Below are 24,723 nucleotides of genomic sequence, written 5' to 3' on the forward strand. Positions count from 1 at the left end.
AAATTTCTCAAGTTTATATTGTGATATTTTATGAAACGATAACAACTTGTTCTGAACAAAGCTATTCAAATATACATAGTGGGAACAGGTTTAAACCATTCAGTCCCTCCAGCTTGTCCAGCATTTAGTAAATTCATGGCTGATCTGATTGGAACAGCAAGTCCTCATCAATTCTTGCGTATCCCCTTTAACATTGCACTCATTTGCTTATCCAGAATCCATCCACCTGCCCCATTAAAAACACTCACAGACCCTGCTCCACCACCTTTTGAGGAAGAGAGTTCCACAACTGTCCGAGAGATAAAAGTCTCCTTAATTCTGTCTTAAATGGGTTGCTGCATATTTTAAACAGTGACACCTAGTTCTAGATTCCCATCGGGGGAAACATTCCTTCCACATCCACTGGTCACGATCCCTCAGGATCTTACATAGTTCATTTCAATCACATCACTTTCTTAATCTCCAACAGATACAAGACCAGCCTGCCTAGTCTTTCCTCATAATTTCAGGTATTCATCTGTTAAACCTTCTCTGAACTGTTACCAGCATATTTACATCGGCAATAAATAAACTGTACACAGTACTCCAGATGTGTCACAGAATCAAAGAGATCTTCACCGGCAAAGACAAAGGCCCTTCTGTTCATCAAGTTTGCACCAGTCAAAAACAACCACTACTCGAATCCCATTCGCCAGCATGTGGCACGTAGCCTTGTAATGCCTTGGCATCACAAGTGCACATGTAAATACTTCTTAAATATACTGAGCATTTCTGCCTCTACCACTCTGACAGAGAGTGAATTCCAGATTCCCAATACCTCTGGGCGAAAAAGTATTTCTTCACCAAACCTCCTGTCCAGTACATTTGGGGCGGCACGGTGGTTAGCACTGCTGCCTCACAGCGCCAGAGACCTGGGTTCAATTCCCACCTCAGGCAACTCTCTGTGTGGAGTTTGCACATTCTCCCAGTGTCTGCCTGGGTTTCCTCCGGATGCTCCGGTTTCCTCCCACAGTCCAAAGATGTGCAGGTTAGGTGAATTGGCTATGCTAAATTGCCTGTAGTGTTAGGTGAAGGGGTAAATGTAGGAGTATGGGTCTGGGTGGTATACGCTTCGGCGGGTCTGTGTGGACTTGTTGGGCCTAAGGGCCTGTTTCCACACTGTAAGTAATCTAATCTAATCTAAAAAAATATGGTTATGGATCCCTAAGAGAAACATTTCTTCCTGTGTACCCTATCTGTGCCCCTCATAATTTTATACAGCTTCATCATGTCCCCTGTTGATATCTTCTGCTCTGAGGAAAACAATCCCAGTCTGTCCAATCTCTATTCATATGTGAAACTCTCCAGCCCAGGCAATATCCCAGTAAATCTCCTCTGCATCTAGTGCTGTCATGCCCCTCCTATAATGTGGATTCTAGAACTGCACACAGCACTCTAACTGTGGCTTAACCAACATTTTATACAGTTTCAGGATAAACTCCCTGCTCTTAAACTCTATGACTCAATTAACAAAGGCATGTATCCTATATGCCTTCTTAACCACTTTATCTACCACAGACTACCCTAAGGAATTGGTGAACATGCACATCAAGGTCCCTCTGATCCTCGGTGTTCCCGGGTCCTACCGTTCACCATGCATTCCTTGCCTTGTTTGTCCCTGCATACATGCATCACCTCACATTGATCCACATTGAATTCAAGTTTCCACTGATCAGCCCATCTGACCAAGCAGTCTATATCTGCCGATATATCCTCCAAGCCTGTACCTCCTCACTATTTACCACCCCACGAATTTTCATATCATCAACAGACATACTGATCAACCCTCCTGTGGTCTCACTAGTGCCCTGTACAACTAAGGTATAACTTTCATATTCAATTCCCCTGACAATAAACAACATTCTATTCACTTTCCTAATTACTTGCTGTATCTGCAGGCTCGTCTTTTGTACACTGGATCCCAGATCTTTCTGCATCTCAGAGCTCTGCAACCTCTCACAGTTTATAGAATATGCCTCTATCCTTTCTGTCAAAATAGACGATTTCATATTTCACGTTTTTCCACATTATTCTCCATTTTCCACAACTTTGTTCACTCACTTAACCTATCCATGTCCCTTTGTAGCTTTGTTATGTCCTCATCAAAACTTATTCTTCTCTCTAACTTCATGTCATTGTCAAATTTAATTTCCATAACTTCCGTCACTTCACCCAAATCATTGTTAACAATAAGGAAAGGTGAAGTCCCAAAATTCATTTCAGTGATATAACATTTGTCACATCTTACCATTAGAAAAAAATCAATTTATGTCCCTTCCCTGCTTCTAATTTGCCAGCCAATCTTCTACCCATGTCAATATGTTACCCTGTACCATGACTGTTTGATACTTTTGATGTGATATTTCATCAGTTGTTTTCTGAAGACCCAAGTACAATACATTCACCAATTCCCCTTAACTAACAGCATATGTTACTTCTTCAAAGAACTCAATAAATTCAGTAAATATTTATTTCCCTTCAATGGAACTGTGCCAATTCTGCCCTTTAATGTCTTTAATAATAGTTTCTAACATTTTCCCTGTGACAGATGTTAAGCTAACTGGCTTAAACTAATGGAAGAATGATTAATTTATTGTCACATATCTTGAAGATACAGTGGAAACGTTTTGTCACCACAATCTGGCACCATTTTGAGATACAATAAGATTAAACACAAATTATTTAAGTAAGAGTTCATCTTCTGTTCAAATTGGGGTCTCAAACACAGCTTCAGGGCTTCTGCAAGGAGTCTGGAAGGTGTTTCAGTCCTCAAGGAGTCCTGCTCTGGGAACAGTAGTTACAACACCACTTCAGGCATTGGTACCACCCAGAGTCTAGGCTCAAGGCCAACCATGACCACCACCACCAAAGAGTCCTGGTCCATGCCACCAACAATGCTGCGATATGCCTGACTGACACCACTCCAGACTTGAAGATGAAGAAAGGAAGAAGAAAAGAACAAATACAAAAAGTGCATAGAGAAACGATGCTCTAGTCTGAAGCAGACAGGCTCCAATGAGCCTGAACACTGCCTACCGTGCTAGTGCCTTTTTGGATTTGAAGTTTTCTGCTTCTGTCTCCCTATCCTTTTGAATAAAGGACTTACATTTGCAATCTACCAATCTAATGGTACCTTCCCAGAAGCAATATTGGCTTTTCATCATTCAACTTTACTTGTGGCGCAGTGTTAGTGACTCTTAACTAGTAATTGAAAGGCTCAGGTTAATGCTCTGGGAGCATGGCTTCAAAGGCACCAAAGCAGCTGGTAGAATAAAAGTACATGTAACAAGTCTGGAGTTGAAGGACAATCTCAGCAATAATGATCATGAACCTATCAATAATTGTTCTAAAAACAGACCTTTAAGGAAAGGCAGCGCCAGAGACCCGGGTTCAATTCCCGACTCAGGCGACTGACTGTGTGGAGTTTGCACGTTCTCCCCGTGTCTGCGTGGGTTTCCTCCGGGTGCTCCGGTTTCCTCCCACAGTCCAAAGATGTGCGGGTCAGGTGAATTGGCCATGCTAAAATTGCCTGTAGTGTTAGGTGAAGGGGTAAATGTAAGGGTATGGGTGGGTTGCGCTTCGGCGGGTCGTTGTGGACTTGTTGGACCGAAGGGCCTGTTTCCACACTGTAAGTAATCTAATCTTACCTTGTCTGTGTGACTCTCGAACCACAGCAATGTGCTTGACTTGTCATTGCCCAACAACCAACTCATTCATTCCTTGAGGAACAGAGCTGACCAATCAGAATCACCATGCTAAGTTTAAATTATAAATGAAGCATGCCAGTTAGCTGTCAATCATCATTAGTGGCAATGCTTCTAACAGAACCCATTTTCCAACCAATCAGCAGCCTCCTCTCACAATAAAAATGTCGATTTTCCCCTTTCCACTGGTACCCTCACAAATTTTCCTGGTGGATGTGAAACAAAAAGCTTTGACAAAAGTGTCTTTTCTCAACAATATGAAATACTTAAATCTATAAATTATCAGTAATCCCCCCAGGAAATTCAGCTTTTCCAGCTTTAATCCCTCCTTTGTTAAATCTAGACATGGTCAGTTGCAAGTGATTTGAACTAGAATTGGAGATTTTAAAAACTTCAGTTTCTTAGCTGACCTTCGAGCAGCACTGACGCTCTAGCAGCACAATGCTCCCTCAGTACTGACCCGGTAACAGTGCAGCACATCCCTCAGTACTGACCCTCTAACAATGCAGCACGTCCCTCATCACTGACCCTACAGAAGTGCAACGCTCCCTCAGTACTGACCCTTTAACAGTGCAGCAATCCCTCAGTGTTGACCCTTTAACAGTGCAGCATGTCCCTCATTACTGACCCTATAGAAATGCAGCACTACCTCAGTGTTGACCCTTTAACAGTACAGCATGTCCCTCATTACTGACCCTTTAACAGTGCAGCACTACCTCAGTACTGACCCGGTAACAGTGCAGCACATCCCTTAGTATTGACCCTTTAACAGTGCAGCATGTCACTCATTACTGACCCTCCAGAGGTGCAGCATTACTCAGTACTGACCCTCTAACAGTGCAGCATGTCCCCCATTACTGAACCTATAGAAGTGCAGCATTACCTCAGTACTGACCCTGTAATAGTGCAGCACGTCCCCCATTACTGACCCTCTAACAGTGCAATGCACCCTCAACATTGATCCTCTGATAATGCAGTGCTTCCTCAGTCCTGATGCTCCGACAATGAGGTGCTTCTTTGACCCTCACTGAAACAGGTAGTCTTGCAATATTGGAGTTGAGCAGTTGTGAAGAGCCACAGCTTTTCTCAGTAAACCATGGAAGGGAAGAAGACAACACTGAGGAATAAAGTGAGTACACCATTGAAAAGTACCCTCTAATCAGACACAAAGAAGTTGTGATGTAAAAGGTACCCAGTGTGTTTTGATGAAACATTTGGATGTTTTGAAGACTTTTTATCACATCAGCACTGACCCAGTGATAAGTCAGAGGCATATTGTGAATAGGAGATTAGAAACTCTTCTCAGAAGACAGAGATGATAGCAACCTCAACCACTTGCTGAGGAGTGAAGTGAAGGCAGTGCTGAGGGGGCAGTTTGTGACGGGAATCAAATCTCTGATATTTAACTGGAGGAATTTACTGCTTATCCAGTAGTGAACGTTGGACAAGCAAGGTGATAATACAGAGCCACTGGCAGGTCGAGAGAAGCAGTGCTGAGATAGAACTGGGATTGTCAGTGTACATGGTAGAAAATGGCATTGCACCTTGGAGTGATGTGACCCTGGACAGAGTACCCAAACGATACGAAAGGAGGAAAGGCCACAGGAGGGAAGGATCCAGGAGAGGGAGAGAGGAAAACAAAGGAAAAGAAGGGGAATAATAAGTGGAAATGGTCTGGTCTGGAGGAGCAGCTACAGTGCATGTTTGTCTATTGGAACAAAGCAGGTTGAATAGGTCAACACCTGGCTTAGCAAAGGGTACAAGAGAACAGCATGTCATTAATGTAATAGACATTCTCATAGATGGATACATTGAGAACCTGAATAAAGGAGCAAAAAATGGTTCCTTTGAGACACCCTCTGGGAAAAGGGACAGGTGAGCCTCTGTGGATCCCCTGTAGACCAATGATATTCCCATAATTCCTGAGAAGCCCATCATAGAGCTGGAGGGAACATGTACACTCATATTCTTGAGTTTATGATGACCAATAGACTCCAGAATAGTAGGACAGAAGGTGTGCTTTTGACTGTCTTCAGAGCCAGAGAATCTAATTGTCAGTAATGCAATGGGCTCAACTCACAAGAGACGATTAAATATATCCCCAGTTCAGCTGGGAGAGATCACAGCACTGGTACAAAAGCAAAATATTCCTGATGATAGAAAGCAGAAAAGCTCATAGTATTGGCAAAGAGAGAAAGCTAATGTTCCAGCTCAATGATTTTTTCATTCAAATTCAGCAAGCTGAAACATTAGCTCTGATTGTCTCTCCACAGTTAGTGTCTGACCCATAGAGACTCTCCAGCATTCAGACTAATTTTGAGGCACTTTTATATAACAGCTGGGAGCCCCAGATGTTCCAACAATGAATCACAGAATGTGAGGGAACACTGTATTTGTCTTGGACAGGAATCCTGGCTAATGTGTTTCGGGAACATGCCACCAGTCTGACCAGTGACCGGAAGTGGTGCATCTTTGATGGCCCCGTGGACGCTGTCTGGGTGGAAAACATGAACACAGTACTTGATGATAACAAAAAGGTAATGGACACTGGAGTGCAGTCTGTATTCTGACAAACAACACTTAAACACAATCAGTGAAACAGAGAGAGGGACTGGAGGTGAGATGGTACCTATATACTACAACATCACATGTTTTGATATTCTGTAAATATCTTAAAATTACTGTTTCAACAGAAAGCTATACTATAATGCAACAAATACTTTACAGGCATTTTAATCCCACGGATGCTTCAATGCTGCAGATTCATTAACAGTACAGATACTTCTGGATAAGCATATGGAGGTTATTTTGGATAAGCATATGGAGGTTTTTGGGCTAGTGTAGGTTAGGTAGACTTTGGTCGGTGCAACATCGAGGGCCGAAGGGCCTGTACTGCACTGTATTTTTCTATGCTCTATGTTCTATTTAATGCCGCAGACAGTTTAATATTGCAGGTATATTATTGCTGATACTTCAATGCTGCTGATTCTTTAATGCTGCAGATACTTTAACCCTGCAAATACCTCAAACCTGCAGATGCTTTAATGCTCCAGGTACTTTAGTGTTGTTGATACATTAATGCTGCAAGAGTTTTAATAATTTAGATACATTGATGATTTTAGATACATTATTGATTAATATTGCAAGTACTTCACTGCAGCAGGTGCTTTTATACTGCAATGTTAATGCTGCAGATAATTTAATGCAAAAAATATTAAATGCTGCAGATACCTTAATACCGCTGATATTTCAATACTCCAGGCATTTCAGGTCTGCAGGACTTCAAGATAATCAGCATGGATTTGTGCGCAGGAAGTCATGTCTGACAAATCTTTTAGAGATTTTCGTAGGTGTAACGAAGAAGATGGATGAGGGTAGGGCAGTGGATGTTGTCTGCATGGGCTTTAGTAAGGCCTTTGACAAGATACCACCCAGCAGGCTAGTCATGAAGGTTAGGTCACAAGGGATCCAGGGAGAGCTAGCTAATTGGATTCAAAATTGGCTCGATGAGAGGAAACAGAGGGTGATGTTCAGAGATTGTTTCTCAGACTGGAGGCCTGTGACTAGTGGTATGTCACGAGGGTCAGTACTGGCACTTTTGTTATTTGTTATTTACATAAATGATCTGGATATGAATGTACAAGGCATGATTAGTAGGTTTGTGGATGATACAAAATTAAGAGGTATCATTGATAGCGAGAAAGGTTATCAAAAAGTACAGAGGGATTCTGACCAAATGGGAAAGTGGGCTGAGGATTGGCAGATGCAATTCAATATAGATAAGTGTGAGGTGTGTGAGGTATTGCACTTGGGAAAGTGAAACCAGGGTAGGACTTATACAGTAAATGGTAAGGTCCTGAGGAGTGTTGTGGAACAAAGGGACCTAGGAATACAAGTACATAGTTTTTTGAAAGTAGCGTCGCAGGTAAACAGAGTGGTAAAGAAGGCATTTAGCATGCTGGCCTTCATCAGTTGAGGCATTGAATATAGGCTTTCGGATGTTATGTTACAGTTGTACACTTTGTTGGTGAGGCCACATTTGGAGTATTACATACAGTTTTGGTCACCCTGTTATAGGAAAGACATAGTTAAACTGGAAAGAGTCCAAAGAAAATTTACAAGGATGTTGCCAGGACTAATAGGTCTGAGTTATAAGGAATGGTTGACCAGGATAGGACTTTATTCCTTGGAATGAGGGGTGACCTTATTGAAGTGTGTAAAACCAGGTGGGGTACTGATAGAATGAATGCATTTAGTCTTTTTCTCAGTGATGGGGAATTGAAAACTAGAGGGTGTAGGTTTAAGGTGAGAGGGGAGAGATTTAAAAAAGACCCGAGGGGCAATTTCTTCACACAGAGAGTGGTGCTTATATGGAATGGGTTGCCAGGGAAAGTGGTTGAGGCAGGTGCAGTAGCAACATTTGAAAAAACATTTGGATAGGTACATGGAAGGGAAGGGTTTAGAGGGAATATGGACCAAATTAGAGTAATTGGAACTCGCTGACTGGGTACCATGGTCATCATGGACCAGTTTGGGCTGAAGGGCCTGTTTCCACATTGTGTTATTCTAAGACTTTAGTGCTTGTCTACTTTAAAACTACAGGCACTTTAATGCTGCAAGTGATTTAGCATTTCAGATGCAAAAATAAAAATTACTGGAAAAATTCAGTAGGTCTGGCAGCCTCCGCGGAGAGAAAGCAGAGTTAATGTGACCCTTTACTCAGAGAGTAGTAGGGACATGGAATACATTGCCTGCAACAGTAGTAGACTCACCAACTTTAAGGGCAGTTAAATGGTCATTAGATAGGCATATGGATAAGAATGGAATAGATGGGCATCAGATTGGTTCCACAGGTCAGTGCAACAGCAAGGGCCAATGGGCCTGTACTGCACTGCAATGTTCTATGTTCTACGTTCTCTCTGCAGGTTTTGCCGGACATGCTGAGCTTTTCCATTAATCTTTGTTTTTGCTTCTGACTTCCAGCATCTGCAGTACTTTTGTTTTGTTTAGTAATCCAAATACTACAGCTGTTTTAATGATGTATTACCCTTTAACACTGCAAATGCTTTACTATCGAAAATAATTTAATGTTGTGGGTACTTTAATACTGGATATACTTTAACACTGGACATACTTTAATGTTGCATGTTCTATAACACTGCAAGTACATTTTTGCTACAGATAATTAAATGCTACAGATATTTTAATATGCTTTTTCAATAGACAGACCAAATTCAAACCCTTCTCTCTGGTTTAGCTGTGAAGAGTAATTATCCTATTTGAATGAAGATTTTCACATAACCCCTTCAGGGACAGACAAACATTTCATTCAGTTTGAAATATACAATACAATTGGCAAGGAATCCTCCTGAGTATTCTATTATGATCTATGTAACATTTATTATGGTAATCCCAGGAAATGATAACATTTTCATTATTTATCATTGAAAAGAATATTCATCAGCTTTGAAATTTCAGTGGTTCTGTAGCTCTCATCGGAGTGCAGCATCTATTGTACATGAATATAAAGTGCATTGCTCTGCCCTGCAGCTCTGTTTGATGAGTGGGGAGATTATTCAGATGAGTTCCCAGCAGAATATCATTTTCGAAGTTCTGGATCTTAAACAAGCATCGCCTGCAACCGTCAGCAGGTGGGTAAGGGACACAGATCAGGTGGGAATGGTGTGATCTGCATGGACTGGGGGTGGGGGGAATGTGATGGTGAGTGTCATCACTGAGATGTGACACCAACAGGGAAGATCCCACTTGAATTCTAATGTTTCTGCTGGTGAGTGATCCAATGTTGGATGGGGATGGGCACCAATGTTGGGTGGCAAGATAGGTGTTGGATGGGGATGAGCACCCATGTTGGGCAACAGGGTGAGTGATTCATGGGGATTGGTGCTGGGCAGCAGGGTGGGCTTTGGATGGGGGATGGGCACCAATGTTGTGTGTTGGATGGGGGGTGGTCACTGATGTTGGGTGGCAGGGTGGATATTATTGGGGGATGAGTACCAGCGTTGGGTGGCAGGGTGGGTGATTGGGAGCATGTGTTGGTGATCTATTTACAGACGAATCTCAATTATCTAAACGAGATGGGCGGGCACTATTTCATTCGGATAATTGATTATTCGGCTAATTGATTCAATGCCTCTCCTCTGAGGCTCGGAGTTTTCTGAAGTTTGCTTTATCCTTGCTCTGCCTGTATCTGCTTTGTTTCTGAGCAGAGACACACACATGTGTGTAAGGGACCTGCAGCATTGCTAAAGCCCCCACTCCTCCAACTGCCCCCACCCCACCTTCGCCCAACCCCCAACCCCATTCAACCCCTCACCCGTCCGACTCCACCCACCGACCATGCCCCCGCCCACCCCTATCCAACCCAGCTGCCCTGCTCCCTGTCAGCGCCCCCTCCGCAGCAGCCAGATTGGATACCAACAGTAAGACTGCTGTTGCCTTTGAGAGTTGAGTCTCCAAATAGCACACACACACACAACACCTTTTTACTGCAACTTTTTGATAGGTTCCACCTTTGTCCTGTAGAGGACAATGTTGGAGGAGTTATCTGGGAAAGCGGAGTTTAGGGTACACCCCTGTGTAGAACTCCAGGAAAGTGTGGTGGGAGAGAGAGAGAGAGAGAGAGGGCAATCAGTCATTTGGAGATGGTCCCTTGGCTCCCATCGATGTTCAGGACTGTTCTCAGCAGCATTTCAGTAAGCCGGGTCCATTTTTAATCGTTGTAAACAAAAGGTGCAATCACTGTTGGAAATACCTCTGATGTATTGATTCGATCAAGACTTGAGATCTTCTTCAGATAATCTGAAATTCAGATAATTGATATTCGGATAATCGAGGTTCCTCTGTATTAATTTTTCATCTTTATTTCAAACTCCTGTCCATCAATTACAAAGCAAAGCCTGCTATCCAACGCATGCCGTAAGGTTAGACCTGATGGGCTCCCTGTGTAGAGCTCACATTAACTCTTTCCTGACAAGCGAGTGTTGGGTAGAGTTATGAATCATTGCAGGACTGCAAAAGGACTGGGGCGCTTCCTGCTGTAACACAACATGACACACACAAAGTTGCATTATTTGTGAATAATGAAACCTGCAAAGCCTATCAGTTTAGATTCTTTGAATTCACCCAAATATGGTGATAGCTCCTCAGTTGCTGCTTTGACTCTTCAACAAAAGAACATAACGATTGTCAAACTTCAAGTTCTCTGCTAAGAGAGATGACATTTCCCGGCACTGATTCTGAGACAAATCCATCTAAACAAATATGGGGCCACAGAATTGATAGAATAAATGAAGGGCGCAGTCCACCTCATTCACCTGCTGCTGCAGAGAGGAGGTTGCACCTTTCTCTGAGCTATCAAATAGGATACAAGATTGAGGACAGTCACAACAGGAGAAGTATAACATCATATATTTCATATGGAAGGGTAATCTGTCATTTTAAAATGCACACAGCATCGCACAATTGATATGACTGTGTTCGTACACTGACAGCCAGAAATCAAACAGACTAGAGTATTCATCCGACAGCAATGACAAAGGGAGACACCCAGATTTCAATTAGCCTTTAGGCGACACAATGTGTCCTTCTAAAGCTTCTCGGAAATCCAGGAGATTTGGAGGAACCACACAAGGAATTCAGCATAATTGATTTTGTGGAGCAATAGTTCATCAAACGTAAATGTGACAACTATCTTAAATTTTGATCTATATAAGACAGATACACTATGTTTAACATAACTTCCCTAGAAGGACTTTTAGAGAGGTTCCCAGAGAGAGAGAAAGTTATCACTCAAATAGAGCTCAATGAAAAGGGCTTTTAGCAGTCGACTACTTTTTCTACCGACAAGTTCCATGCAATCTGCAAGTGCCATAATCACAGAACTAGAAAGAAACAAGCAATATACTCTCTGTCTCTCCAATCCTGCTTCAACTATTCAGTCCACCTTTAGTGAGCAGCACAGTGGCTCAGTGGTTAGCACTGCTGACTCACGGCACCAGGGGCCTGGGTTCAATTCCCGCCTTGGGCAACTGTCTGTTTAGAGTTTGCATATTCTCCCTGTGTCTGTGTGGCTTTCCTGGTGAACTGGCCATGCTAAATTGCCCCTAGTGTTGGGTGAATGTAGGGAGATGGGTTGCTCTTCGGTGGGTCGGTGTGGACTTATTGGGCCGAAGGGCCTGTTTCCACGCTGTAGGTAATCTAATTTTATGACCAAACAACCACTGAAGACCTCACAGCTGCTTAATTTGGACTTCAATATTTCAACCCCTTTATCTTCCATAGAATCCTACAGTATGGAAGCAGACCATTCTGCCCATCAAGTCTACTTTCTGAAGAGCACCCTGGCCCCATAATCCTGCAATACCCAAAGGTAAACCACCTACCCTACACCCTGTGGGCAATTTAGCACAGTCAATCCACCTAACTTTGGAATGTGGGAGGAAACCCATGCACCTGGAGAAAACCCACACAGATGCATGGAGAATGTGGAAATTCCACACAGTCACCTGAGGGTGGAACTGAACCCAGGTCCCTGGTACTGCAAAGGCAGCAGTGCTAACCACTGTGCCACTGTGGCACCTTTGGATAAAGAAATCCTCAAGCACATAAAAGACTGTGAGACTGTGCAGGACAGCTCTGGGCTGACAATGTTTGTCCAGTTGCACAACTCGCTTTTAAAACAAAAACCATGGTCACCAGGGATGCCAATGAATTCTGGGATGTCTGCTGAGTGGCAAATTATTGTGGGAATGGCTCCTGTTAAGGTGGGTGGGATGGGGTGTGGCTTGTTAATGAGATGCGTTTGGCAACATATGGCAACGCAATATTTTAGGTCTCACGATGAAAGTCCTTCCAAAACATTTGATGCAGTTTCAATTTAGCCAAAAACAAGCCTAAGATTCAGCCCAAACATCCAACCTAACACAGGAAACATTATTTGTCATTTTTGCTTTTCTCCTTCACAGATGCGGGATGATTTACATGGAGCCAATGAATCTTGGGTGGGAACTGTTGGTCCAGTCCTGGTTAGCTACAAAACTACCTCAGCAACTGACAACAGAGCAGAGGCAGATTGTACAGGTATGTTCCAGAGCTCCCAATAGACTCATGACTCAATTTATTTCTGTTTGTTCATCGAATATACCATTTCTGACTATCCTAGCATTTATTGCCCACTCCTTAGTTGCCCTTGAGAAGGTGGTGGTGAGCTGCTTGAACCACTACAGCCCATATGCTGTAGGTTGACCCACAATGCTGGTAGGGATTCAGTGACATTGAAGGAACGTAACATATTTCCAAGTCAGGATGGTGAGTGGCTTAGAGGGGAACTTGCTGGTGATTCACCACATTTTAATGCAAACCAGAAACTGTTTCGCATTGATGTCTGATATTTTGAGAAAACACTGGAACTGGCGGGCTTCAGTCAACTGTTGTCTTTCTGTCTAGATGCTGTGTAATTGGCTGTTACCACCATGTTTGGACTTTGTTCAGAAGAAGTGTAATCTCATGGTACAGTCGTCTCCCATGCACCTGACTGTCTCCATGCTGAAAATCTATGAGAGCTTGTTGGTAGAAATCAGGTAAGAGCTTTCAAAGATCGTGGCTCTCAGGGAAAACGTAGCTAAGGGTGCGTGGGTCAGGGACTAGAGACTGTTCCTTAGTCCCATCAAGGATGGAGCAAGGTGGCAACAGAAAGTGGCAAAACCTCATGGCCAGCTAACTGCCCCCAAGGTGGATATCCCTACAATCGCTCTCATTGAAGCTGCCATTGACCAGATCATTCTTTGTCGATTTCCTTTCCATCCACCATGGTTGCTGCCACCATCATCGAATACTGACGTGTTGAAGATGGTAATAGGATCGGCCCTGGCAACAGTTAAGGCCTCACGATCCTAAAAGCATAACAAACAAACAGCGGAAGTAAGCTGTTTGCCCCCTCAACCTGTTTCATCACTCATTAAGATCATAGCTGATCTGATCGTGATTGGGATGCTACTTTAACTGTCCGCGCCCCATCGCCATCTGTTTCCAGCTTAAATATACTCAATGACCCTGACTCCACTATTCTCTGGATAGAAAATCCCAAAGATCAACAATCCTCTCAAAAGAAATTCCTCCTCATCTTTATTTTAAAAGGAAAGCATAAATCTTTAATCTGAGCTGACTAATTTCCCTAGAAAGGAAAGCATCCTTTCAGCATCTAACCTTTCATGTCCCCTCAGAGTCATGGAGACATAGAGAGCTACAGCACAGAAAAATGGCCCTTCGATCCATCAAGTCTGCATCAGTCAAAAACAAACACTTATTCTAACCCTATTTTCCAGCACTTGATCCATTGTCTTGGCATCGCAAATGTACATCTAAATAACTTCTTAAAAATTATGAGGGTTTCTGCCTCTCCCATCCCTAAGGCAGTGAGTTCCAGATTCCCACCATCCTGAGGGTGAAAATATTTTACCTCACATTTCCTCAAAATATCCCATCCCTTACCATAAATCTATGTCAAGTGGCTCAATCTTATGTTTTAGATATTTCAATAAGATTGTCTCTCACTCTTCTAAATTCCAAAGAGGAAGGAGGCCCCAGTAGACCTGTTTCTTGGGAATGATGTGGACCAAGTTGATCCAGTGTCAATGGGATACGTTTGGGAGACAATGTTCATTTGTCAATGACATCATTGGGATGAGAACAGAGCTAGTCTGGATAGACTGAAACCAAAGTTTGGCAGGAGAAACAGTAGCTGAACAATGAGCTACCTTCAAAACGAAAGGGATTGGGAAGGGGTTGGATGGATGAACTGAGAGCCCCTCAACTCATAGTCCATCCTGAATTGGTCAATCCCATCCAGAGTTTCTGTTTTGTTTTATGAATCAATGTCAGCAAGTCAGTGGGCAGTGTGAAGCAGGCAGATTGTCTTCTGTGTAAAAGGAAGGGGAAATGATCCACAAATTGGAACCCGTAGCCATGAGAGTTAAAGACAGTGACTCCTTACAAGGAGCAGCTTTCGCACCTTCACTCTCACAATGTAACATATTCCAAGGAAGGAGAGGGAGCAGGCTCCATCTAGTGTTATCTGGCTGTGCTGCTGGTCATCTGGTAATAACAATTTAAATAAAAGCGCTTATAAATTGATCTGAGCATAGCCTGTGAACCACAATCTCCACTGCTACTTCCTCTAACAGCTCCATAGCTGATCTATACAAAAGGAATGAGGAAATAAACTAGTTTCTCTGCTCAAAAGCTAAGAAAAAATAGATTTTCTTTAAACTTTTAAACTGAGATTTTTATTTATGTTTTCACACAAGATTTTGGTTTTACATTTGTAGCCAAATATCTAGTTCATCACACAACAATCTATTTTCTTTAAATACATCCACAAGACAATACGATGTAGGAGCTGAGATGGGCATTTAGTCCATGTATGCTCAAGCTCAATGAAACGTAACATTGTCTCCCTGGCTTTATTTAATAGGTGGAGAGTTCTAGGAACCATAGTGCCACCTGCAGGAAAACATTGAAACTCAAGTTGATTTATTGATCAGTAAAGCAGATAGCATGAACAATCTCAGTTGCTAAGAGACAAATATATCATGGAATGGCTTCTTGTGTTGTAGCTTCACTGAAGATCCTGTTGGTGAGGCTGAGGAGATTTTTCCAGCTCTGCAAGTAGTGGATGAAAAGAGCTCCTCATCCACCAGACAGAAGGAGGTGGAGGAGGTCACTAACCATCTGATAGCTTACGCCTTCTTTTCAGTCGTCTGGGCAGTTGGTGGCATGCTTGACCCTGCATCAAAGCCAAGGTAATATTATGGGGCTGAACAATTAATCAGACATCCACAGCTCCAAAAGCTGTGCTCTTGTGGAGTATGAGATGACTTCAAAGTTGAGATGAGGATATCATTAAGCCGGAAAGGGTTCAGAAGAGACTTATCAGGATATTGCTGGGTATGAAAAGTTTGAGTAATAAAGAAAGGCTGGATAGGCTGGGACTGTTTTCACTGGAGCACAGGAGGTAAAGGAGTGACCTTATAGAGGTTTATAAAATTATGAGGAGTATAGATAGAGTCAATGGTAGTTGTCTTTTCCCTAAGATGGGGGATTTCAAGACTAGGGGGCACACTCTTAAAGTGAGAGGAAAGAGATTTAAAAAAGACATTGGGCAAAGCTTTTACATATAGGGTCATTTGCATGTGGAATGAACTTCCTGAGGAAGTGATGGATATGGGTACAATTACAATGTTTAAAATATATTTGGATAGGTTTATGAATATCTTAGCCTGCTTGGCACACCCTCCTCATTCCTGAAGAAGAGCTTATGCCTGAAACGTTGATTCTCCTTCTCCTTTGATGCTGCCTGACCTCCTGCACTTTTCCAGCAACACATTTGTAAGCTCTGATCCCCAGCATCTACAGTCCTTACTTTCTCCTAGGTTTTTGAATAGGAAAGGTTTGGAGGGATATGGACCAGGAGGATGTAGGTGAGACTAGTTTAGTTTGGGATTATTTTCGACATGGATTGATTGGACTGAAGGGTGTCTCCATGTTGTATGACTCTCTGACTTTATAATGGTGCCATTAGATTTAGATCAATGAATGGAGAGACAATGGCCTAATGATACTATTGCTGAATGATTAATCCAAGACACTCAGCTAATGTTCTGGAGACATGGGTTAAAATCCTGCCATGGCAGATCATGGAATTCAAATTCAATCTGATATTAAGAGTCTAATGATGACCATGAATCCATTGTCGATTGCCAGGATAAACCCCTCTGGTTCACTAATGTCCTTTAGGGAAGGAAATCTATCACCCTTACCTGGTCTGGCCTACATGTGTCTCTTGTGGTTGACTTTTAATTCAATTAGGCCTCGGCAACAAATGCTGACCTAGCCTGTGATGCTGATTGATGACCTCGACAAACTTTGGCTTAATACCAAAGATCTACCGTGAGAGGAATTAATGAATTGTGGCCAACACATGTAACTTTTATCAACATTTTACCATTTAAAAACCACCATTGGAAGAGAAAGCGGGTAGGCAAAAAGCTTCAGGACTGGCTATGATAACATTTTTATTCCAAGATCATTCCTTGCTTAGGTTGAATGTACGGAACTTAAACATTGCTAAAAGGAGACACACAGTGCAAGGACTGCGATGAGGACGCAAGAAAGATTGACCCATCATTGGCACAGAGCTACAGGAGGAACAGTTAACTGTCATTCTTAGTTCTCAGACCAGGCAGGTAGACTCTGATTGGTCAGGATATTGCTGTGGGAATGCAGACGAGATTATCAGTTTCCACCAACCCCTTTTTCCCCCATGGAACATATGCAAGGCATGTACAGGTTGTGTCAATAATCCTAGCGACCATTTGTGGTGGGCACTGTCTCATGGTGCTCAAACAGCCCTCTCAAACAGCATGTTCAAATTCCTGTTGTCTACATAAACCAGGCTCCACGTGTAAGCGCATGTAATTTCCAGCACGCAAAAATGAATCATGCTGTGTGTTAAACTGATAGTCTTAAACTGGTTTCCAGTGTAAAGCTTAGTACAATCAGGATTATTTAATAAATGTTGTCCAATAGCAGAATTATACCTAATGTTGGACATTATGTACTGCGCTTGCAAACATGGGCTGTTTGAGTACCATGAGACAGTGCCTACCACAAAGGTCACTAGGATTGTTGACACAATCTGTCTGATGTTGGGGCAACAGTGGAAAAAAGAATAAGGCTGAAGCATTCACATCAATCCTCACCCAGAAGTGCAGATGATCCATTTTGGACTCCTTCAGTTGACCCCTGCATCACAGATGCCATTCTTCAGCTAATTTGATTCACTGCATTTGATATCAAGAAACAGATGAAAACACTGACTATTGTGAAGTCTATGGGATCTAACAGCAGCCTGGGGGAGATGGTGGCAAAGTGTAATGTCTCTGGACTAGTAATCCAGCATCCCAGGCTACTGTTCTGAGGGCATGGGTTTGAATCCCATCATAGCAGGTAGTGAAATTTGAATTCATTAAACGAAAATGTTGAATTAAAAGCTGGTGTTTTGCTAACATTGTTAATAGTTGTTAAAAAACCCATTTAGTTTACTAATGCTCTTTAAGAAAGGAAATCTGCCAATCATACCCAGTTTGGCCCACGTGTGACTCCAGGCCCACTGACTGTTAAGTGCCTTCTGAAATGATTGAGAGAGCCAAACAGCTCTGGATTAGTTCTGAACAGTTCCACCAGGACCACTCAGCTCCTGACCTCATTACAGCCTTGGTCCAAATATGGACAAAAGCACTGAACTCAAAAGGTCAGCATTTATTGCTCGTCCCTAATTGTCCTCGATAAAGTGATGAGTCATGTTCTTGAAGTGCTGCAGTCCATGTGCCGTGGTGCGTTCACAGTGCTGGTAGGGAGGTAGTTCCGTGTGTGACACAGTCACACTGAAGTTCTTTGATAGTCGTGGCTTTAGTTATCTTCAGATACCGTCAGTCACACCTCCTCGCACTAAAGTAACTTTAGAAACAAAACTTTAAAAGCCAAACAAACAGCTTGGTGACAAGGATAATAACGCTTCAGGATAAAATCCTGTGAGAAGAACATGTCGTCACTTGAGCTGATGGAGGAAATCATTCCTGAAGCTAAGTTATAACCAGCTCACACTGGAGAACTAAAGACAGCATGAGTCATGACTTTGAGGAACTGCACAATAGCGAGTTTTCATTGCATATCTTACTCTGCATAATGCCTGAAGATTCATTGCATGAAATTCATCATCAACGCCTACTTGGGAAATGAACCATTTCTCAGAACTCCATCTGCCAAGCATCAGAATATTTCTAAGAGGTAAAATAATTTGTAGGTTAACAATGTTCTTCTTGCATGCAGAATCAGTCTTGACTCAATGTTAGAAATCCCACCAGAGTTAGAAGATTGTGCATTCACACCCACTCCAGAGATTCAAGTGCAAATGTTTGGAATCCTGCAAAATAATTCACTTCCTGACTTCCCAAAGTCTGTCCACCATCGACAAGGCATAAGTCAGGAATGTGAGGGAATATTCCCCACTTGCCTGGATGAGTGCACTGAAGAAGGTTGAGACCATCCAGGGACAAAGCAGCCGGCTTGATTGGCACTACATCCACAAATATTCTCTCCATCCACCACCAACACTCGAAAGCAGCAGTGTGTACAATTTTCAAGATATGCACTGCAAAATTCCACCAAGGATCCTTAGACAGAATCTTCCAAATCATTATTTTGATAATGTACGAAAGAAATTCAGCGAAAATTCATTAGAGCCTCAGCAAGGCCCACCTCGACATCAAAATCATCCTGTTCCACCTTTTATGTTTTACACAAGCAACATGGCGAGATTCTCACTCAGCAGCTACAAAATGCCCAGTTGATGTAAAACACATTGCTAACAACACACCTTACCCCATCGTTCTTCAGAAACCCATTTTACCAAACTTGACAGAGAGTCCCTGTCAGATTCAGCTCACTGCTTCCTCCAAATGATCTTCATGTTTGACCATGGACATCAGCAACTCAGGGCACGCTCCATGGGCACCAGCTGCACATACCCCACATCCATGGACATTGGTATCTGTCACATTCCTAAGTACCTTCATGGCACATCTCCAGTTCACTCACAACATACTTCTGCACTGTGGACTGCTCTGGTAACTATCATTGTAATGCTGCAGCAAGGACAATGTGTGCTCAGGGATACACACTCAGCTCAGGAACTGGACCAAGTTGCATCTCTGGGCTGTTCATTCACTGTCAGAGTACTCACTCACTCTGAGCCTGTCTGGATGCTTACGGCATCCCTGCCTTACACTGCCTTGCCTTTCAGAGAAACCAAGCTCCTATTGCTGCTGCTTGCCCTTGCTGTTTAGCGCAGACACAAAGGAAGAAGGCTTCTCATAGATCTCAGCAAGTCTCAGTCCAGTTAAGGGATTAGCCGCCTATTGGGACAGCTCTGGGCTGACAGTGCTGGTCTAGATTCACAGCAGTTTGTTAAAGAGGATGCCGCTGAGTTCCACACGGCCAGCTGTTTCAGAAAGGACAAATGCTAAAATGGGGCAGAAGTCAGACATGACAGACCCATCAGGAGCAGGGTAGCTGGTTAATCAGGTATGTTTAGTAAGACGTGTTGAACGTATTTGCTAGGCCACATGTCGCATCAAAAAATTAATACAATTTGAATATAGGCAAAAAAAAAGTAAAATTCACCACATTGTTCCTGCTACTGTGTATTGTTTAAATATTTTTTGCACAGTTGCTCAGTGGACCTACTTAAATTGCAAAAATGTAGATAAATATTTGCAGAATATCACTCTGAAATCACCGTGTGGGTAGTTCAGTGGTTAGCACTGCTACCTCACAGCACCAGGGACCCGGGTTTGATTCCAGCCTCGGGTGACTGTCTGTGTGGAGTTTGCACATTCTCCCCGTGTCTGCTCGGGTTTCCTCTGGGTGCTCCTGTTTCCTCTCACAATCCAGAGACTTGCACGTTAGGTGAGCTGGCCAAGCTAAATTGCCTGTAGTGTTCAGGGATGTGTAGGTTAGGTGCATTGGTCTGGTGTAAATGTAGGATAGGGGGAATGGGTCTGGGTGAGTTACTCTTTGGAGGGTCGGTGTTGGGCTGAAGGACCTGTTTCCGCACTGTGGGGATTCTACAATAAGTATTGTATATTCTGATTCAAAACGAAAACTTTATTTAAGTCACTTCATATTTCAACATTGATCATTCATTCAGTAACAAATTTTAATTTGCAGATTCAGCGACTTTTTCAGCAATTTCTGTGAATGGGACTCAACATATCCAAGACCGAAAGATTTAAAATTTCCACGAGCTTTGCAAATCCCTAAGAAAGGGAGTGTTTTCGACTATGTCTACCTCAAAAGAACCTTTTCATCATGGTGCACATGGAGAGACCTGATCACTACTGTTGACATTCAGCAGAGTATAAATGTAGGCAGTTATTAAGGAATATATTCATGGAGATATGTGGTTACTAAGATGAGTAATTGTTCAGGGATGTATTAATTAGACATTTACGAAAGTGTGTACTTAATAAGGGGCTCACTTCCTAAAATGCATATGTACTAAGGGATGTAATAAAATCAGGTGAACCTGGTGAAACTACCAAACAGGACTACTTGCAAGTCAAACAGTATAAGCAGCAAGTGATAGACCATACTAAGTGATCCTGCAACCAATGGATCAGATCTAAGTTTTGCTGTCCTGTTGTATCCAGTCATGAATGCTGGTGGATAGTTAAACAACTCACTGGAGGATGAGGCTCCACAAATATCCCTGTCCACAATGATGGAAGAGACCAACATCAGTACAAAAGATAAGGCTGAAGCAGTTGCAACAATCTTTAGCCAGAATTGCTGAGTCGATGATCTGTCTCAGCCTCCCACAGAGGTTCTAAGCATCTCATGACAATCTTCAGCCAATTCAATTCACTCCATGTGATATCAAGAAATGGCTGGCTGCATTAGCTACTGCAAAGGTAATGGGCCCCGACAAGATTCCAGCAGTAATCCTCAAGATTTGTGTTCCAAATGTTGCCACAACCCTAGCCAAGTTATTTCAGTACACTTATAACACTGGCATCTACCAAAATAATATGGAAAATTGCCCAAGTATATCCTGAACACAAAAAGCAGGACAACCCAACTTGCCAATTACCACCCCATCAGTCCACTGTCGAATCATCAATGAAGTGATGGAAAATGTCATCAACAATGTTATCAAGCAGCATCTGCTCAGTTTGACTCTGCCAAGGCCACTCAGTTCTTGACCTGGGCAGCACAGTGGCTCAGGGATTAGCACTGCCACCATCACAGTGCCAGGTCCCAAGTTCGATTCCAACCTCGGGTGACTGTCTGGGTGGAGTTTGTACATTCGCCCCGTGTCTGTGTGGGTTTCCTTCGGGTGCTCCAGTTTCCTCCCACAGTCCAAAGATGTGCAGGTTAGGTGAATTGGCCATGCTAAATTGCCCGTAGTGTTAGGTTCATCATTCAGAGGGAAATGGGTCTTGGTGGGTTCCTTCAGAGGGTCGGTGCGGACTGGTTGGGCCGAAGGGCCTGTTTCCACACTATAGGAAATCTAATCTAAAAAAAATTCTTGGTTGAAACATGGACAAATGAGTTGATTTTCAGAGGTGAGGTGAGAGTGACAGCACTTGATATCCAGGCTGCATTCGACTGAAAGTGGCACCAAGGAGCCCTAGCAATACTGGAATCAGTGGGTATCAAGGTAAAACTCTCCACTAGTTGGAGTCATACCAGCACATAGGAAGATGATCATAGTTGTTGGAGATCAGTCACCCCAGCTCCAGGACATCCCTGCAGGACCAGCTCAGGTTGGTGTCCTAGGCCCGGCCATCTTCAGGGTAGTGTCCTAAGCCCGACCATCTTCAGCTGCTTCAATGTGCTTTCCTCCAAAGTAAATTGACAAATGAGAATGTCCATGGATGGTACCTCATTTGCCTGTCCATTGTAGTCTGTCTAACAAAGTCAGAAATATGAGCAAAAGCTTCACTCATTTCCTCTCAGACATCACTCACAGCTGAATACTGATTTCTAAGGCAAAACGTTAGGAAGAGTATAAAAACCAGAAACATCCATTTGCAATAAGCAAACTATGCTGGATCCACAGATGGTATGTGTTGCCATAGAGTTTGCAACACTGTGCCTATCCTTCCAGGAACATAGCCAGGGGACCTGTTTTTCCAGAGGTGGCTTCCTAAATTGCCAGCATCACATTTACCTCAGTGGTCTCTCCTTCATGCTGTCAGTTCAGTCAGATACAATTCTGGAACCTCCCAGCCAGCCCCAGAGAGGTGAAAAATCCTGCTTGAGTCAGAGACCCCAGTAAGTTGTTATCAATCAGCTCCTCATCACCTCAATAGGGGTGGTGCCGTCTCCCAGTGATGGCTAATGCTGCCATCTCACAGAGCCAAGGACCTGGGTTCAATTCCGACCCCAGGCAACTGTCTGCGTGGATTTTGCACATTCTTCCTCTGTCTGCAAGTGTTTTTCCCAGGTGCTCTGGTTTCCTCTCACAGTGCATAGACATGCAAGTTTGGTAGATTGGCGATGCTAAATTGCCCATAGTGTTCAGGGATCTGTATGTTAAGTGCATTAACCATGGGAAATGTAAGGTTACAAGGAAATGGTCTGGGTGGGATGCTCTTTGGAGGGATGATGCGGTCTTAATAGGCCAAATGGCCTGTTTTCACACTGTAAGGATTCTATGGAAATTCTATAGATATTGTGAATGATAGCTCAGGTACAAAATGTCCAGTGTAGGGGAAATTTAGATCACAAGCCATGTTTAATTCTCCTTCAGTCAATCAACCAATCAACCTTTCACCTTCTGTATCTCCAGATCTTCCTGCTTCGTGTGAAAGATGAGTTATCATTCCTTAATCGACACTAAATATAATTAAAACCAAATTATTAAAAGGATGTTTGTTTTTGTTATATTACACCCAACTGTTATTAATCACTATATTGTTCAGCTAGTATCTGGATTATTGATATGACAATTATAATACACAGTTAATGGTAAAGCTCATGACAGTTCTGAATAACAGGTTCTGAGTTAGTATTATTACAATTTATCAGTAAGATATTGTCAGGCTGGAGAGATCTCAGTGTTGGTATGTATTCTTTTGCATGTCATTACTGTTCTTGATGGATATCCTGGGCTTGTACTGGACTCACCCTCAACCTAACCAGACTGACGGTCAAGTTATTCGGGTAGGTCTAAGCCACCAGTAACATTTTGGAGCTCACTAGAGACTATATTTCAGTTGCTGCTATTTTGCTTGTAATTAATCTTGTTAGAGACAGAGTGGAAATGCTAAGCCCTGCTATTGAATATGTCACCTCCTTTAATGCCATGGGACTCCACTGACATGCGAAACTGCACCAATTCAAATATTAAATCAGTCTTCATTGTGCTAACTCCGGTCTGAAACTTCATCCTTCTGAGTCACGTCATGGAAACAAATCATTGAATAATCTCCTTCAGTTCCACCATAGTTAGAGTTTGAAGTAGCTAGGGGTAAGAGATTGAAAATGGAATCTCGCCATTTTCATAGCAATCTCCTCACTGAATATGCATTCAAGTCCTCTGTATTTTGCTGATAGCTTGAGATTGCAACAGGGTAAAATGAGAAGTGTCACTTGAATGAAATTACTGCCAGGAAATTTGATTTTGACATTGGAAAAAAACCCAAGAATGAATTATAGATGTACAGTTCAAAATCCAAGAATCATAATTTTGAATACAGACCAATGTAAGCAGCAGGGGCAAGGCCACAGAGGGAGTTCGAAACAAGCATTAGAATTTTGAAATGAAGGCATCAGAGCCGAGCTGAGAGGGTTTCAGCGGCAGATGAGCTGAGACAAAGGCAAATCTGGTGAGAGTTACAGAGGTCAGAATAGATGGTCTTCATGATAGTGCAAAAAGGACGTTCAAAGCTCATCTTGGGGTCAAATGTTTCACTGCAGAATGATATTTACACCGTGAGTTGGGGCCATTCAGCTCATCATATCTGTACTGCCTAATAAACTTGCTACATTGACTCTTTCAATATTTTAGGCTTTCTCCTCCCTCAGTGAATAAATTATTGGTGAAACTAACTTGATCTCTTGCTCAACTGTGTTGAAGATTAATTCTCATTTAATGTTGCGCCATTTACTGTTCTTGCAGAATCTTCTTTGAAAGGGCTGACATTTTACTTGGCATTCCTAATCACTCAGCTCATATCGGCAGGCTTGAATTTGGAGTCAACAGTTGTTCCCTGTGCCATGTGGCAATCTGACTCAGGAAAATGATGAGATCTTTAATCAGCATTCTCAGGTTACCATAGAATGTAAAGTATAAAAAGAGGCCATTCAACCCATTGTGTCTATACTGGCTCCAGAA

The 24,723-nt window shown here is 42.7% G+C and overlaps 1 protein-coding gene across 2 annotated transcripts in view; it reads left to right on the forward strand.

Annotated features, from left to right (window-relative positions):
• Positions 1–24,723, forward strand: part of LOC132826812 (dynein axonemal heavy chain 3-like) — a 323,241-nt gene that overhangs the window by 132,715 nt on the left and 165,803 nt on the right. For both annotated transcript variants that reach the window (XM_060843056.1, XM_060843057.1), the window contains 7 exons: positions 6,150–6,280; positions 9,294–9,394; positions 12,728–12,842; positions 13,209–13,342; positions 15,377–15,562; positions 20,550–20,745; positions 23,529–23,549. In XM_060843056.1, coding sequence (XP_060699039.1) covers positions 6,150–6,280; positions 9,294–9,394; positions 12,728–12,842; positions 13,209–13,342; positions 15,377–15,562; positions 20,550–20,745; positions 23,529–23,549 — 884 coding nt within the window. The remainder of the gene's footprint in view (positions 1–6,149; positions 6,281–9,293; positions 9,395–12,727; positions 12,843–13,208; positions 13,343–15,376; positions 15,563–20,549; positions 20,746–23,528; positions 23,550–24,723) is intronic.

Source organism: Hemiscyllium ocellatum, chromosome 23, assembly GCF_020745735.1.
Source record: "Hemiscyllium ocellatum isolate sHemOce1 chromosome 23, sHemOce1.pat.X.cur, whole genome shotgun sequence".
Lineage (NCBI taxonomy): Eukaryota > Metazoa > Chordata > Chondrichthyes > Orectolobiformes > Hemiscylliidae > Hemiscyllium > Hemiscyllium ocellatum.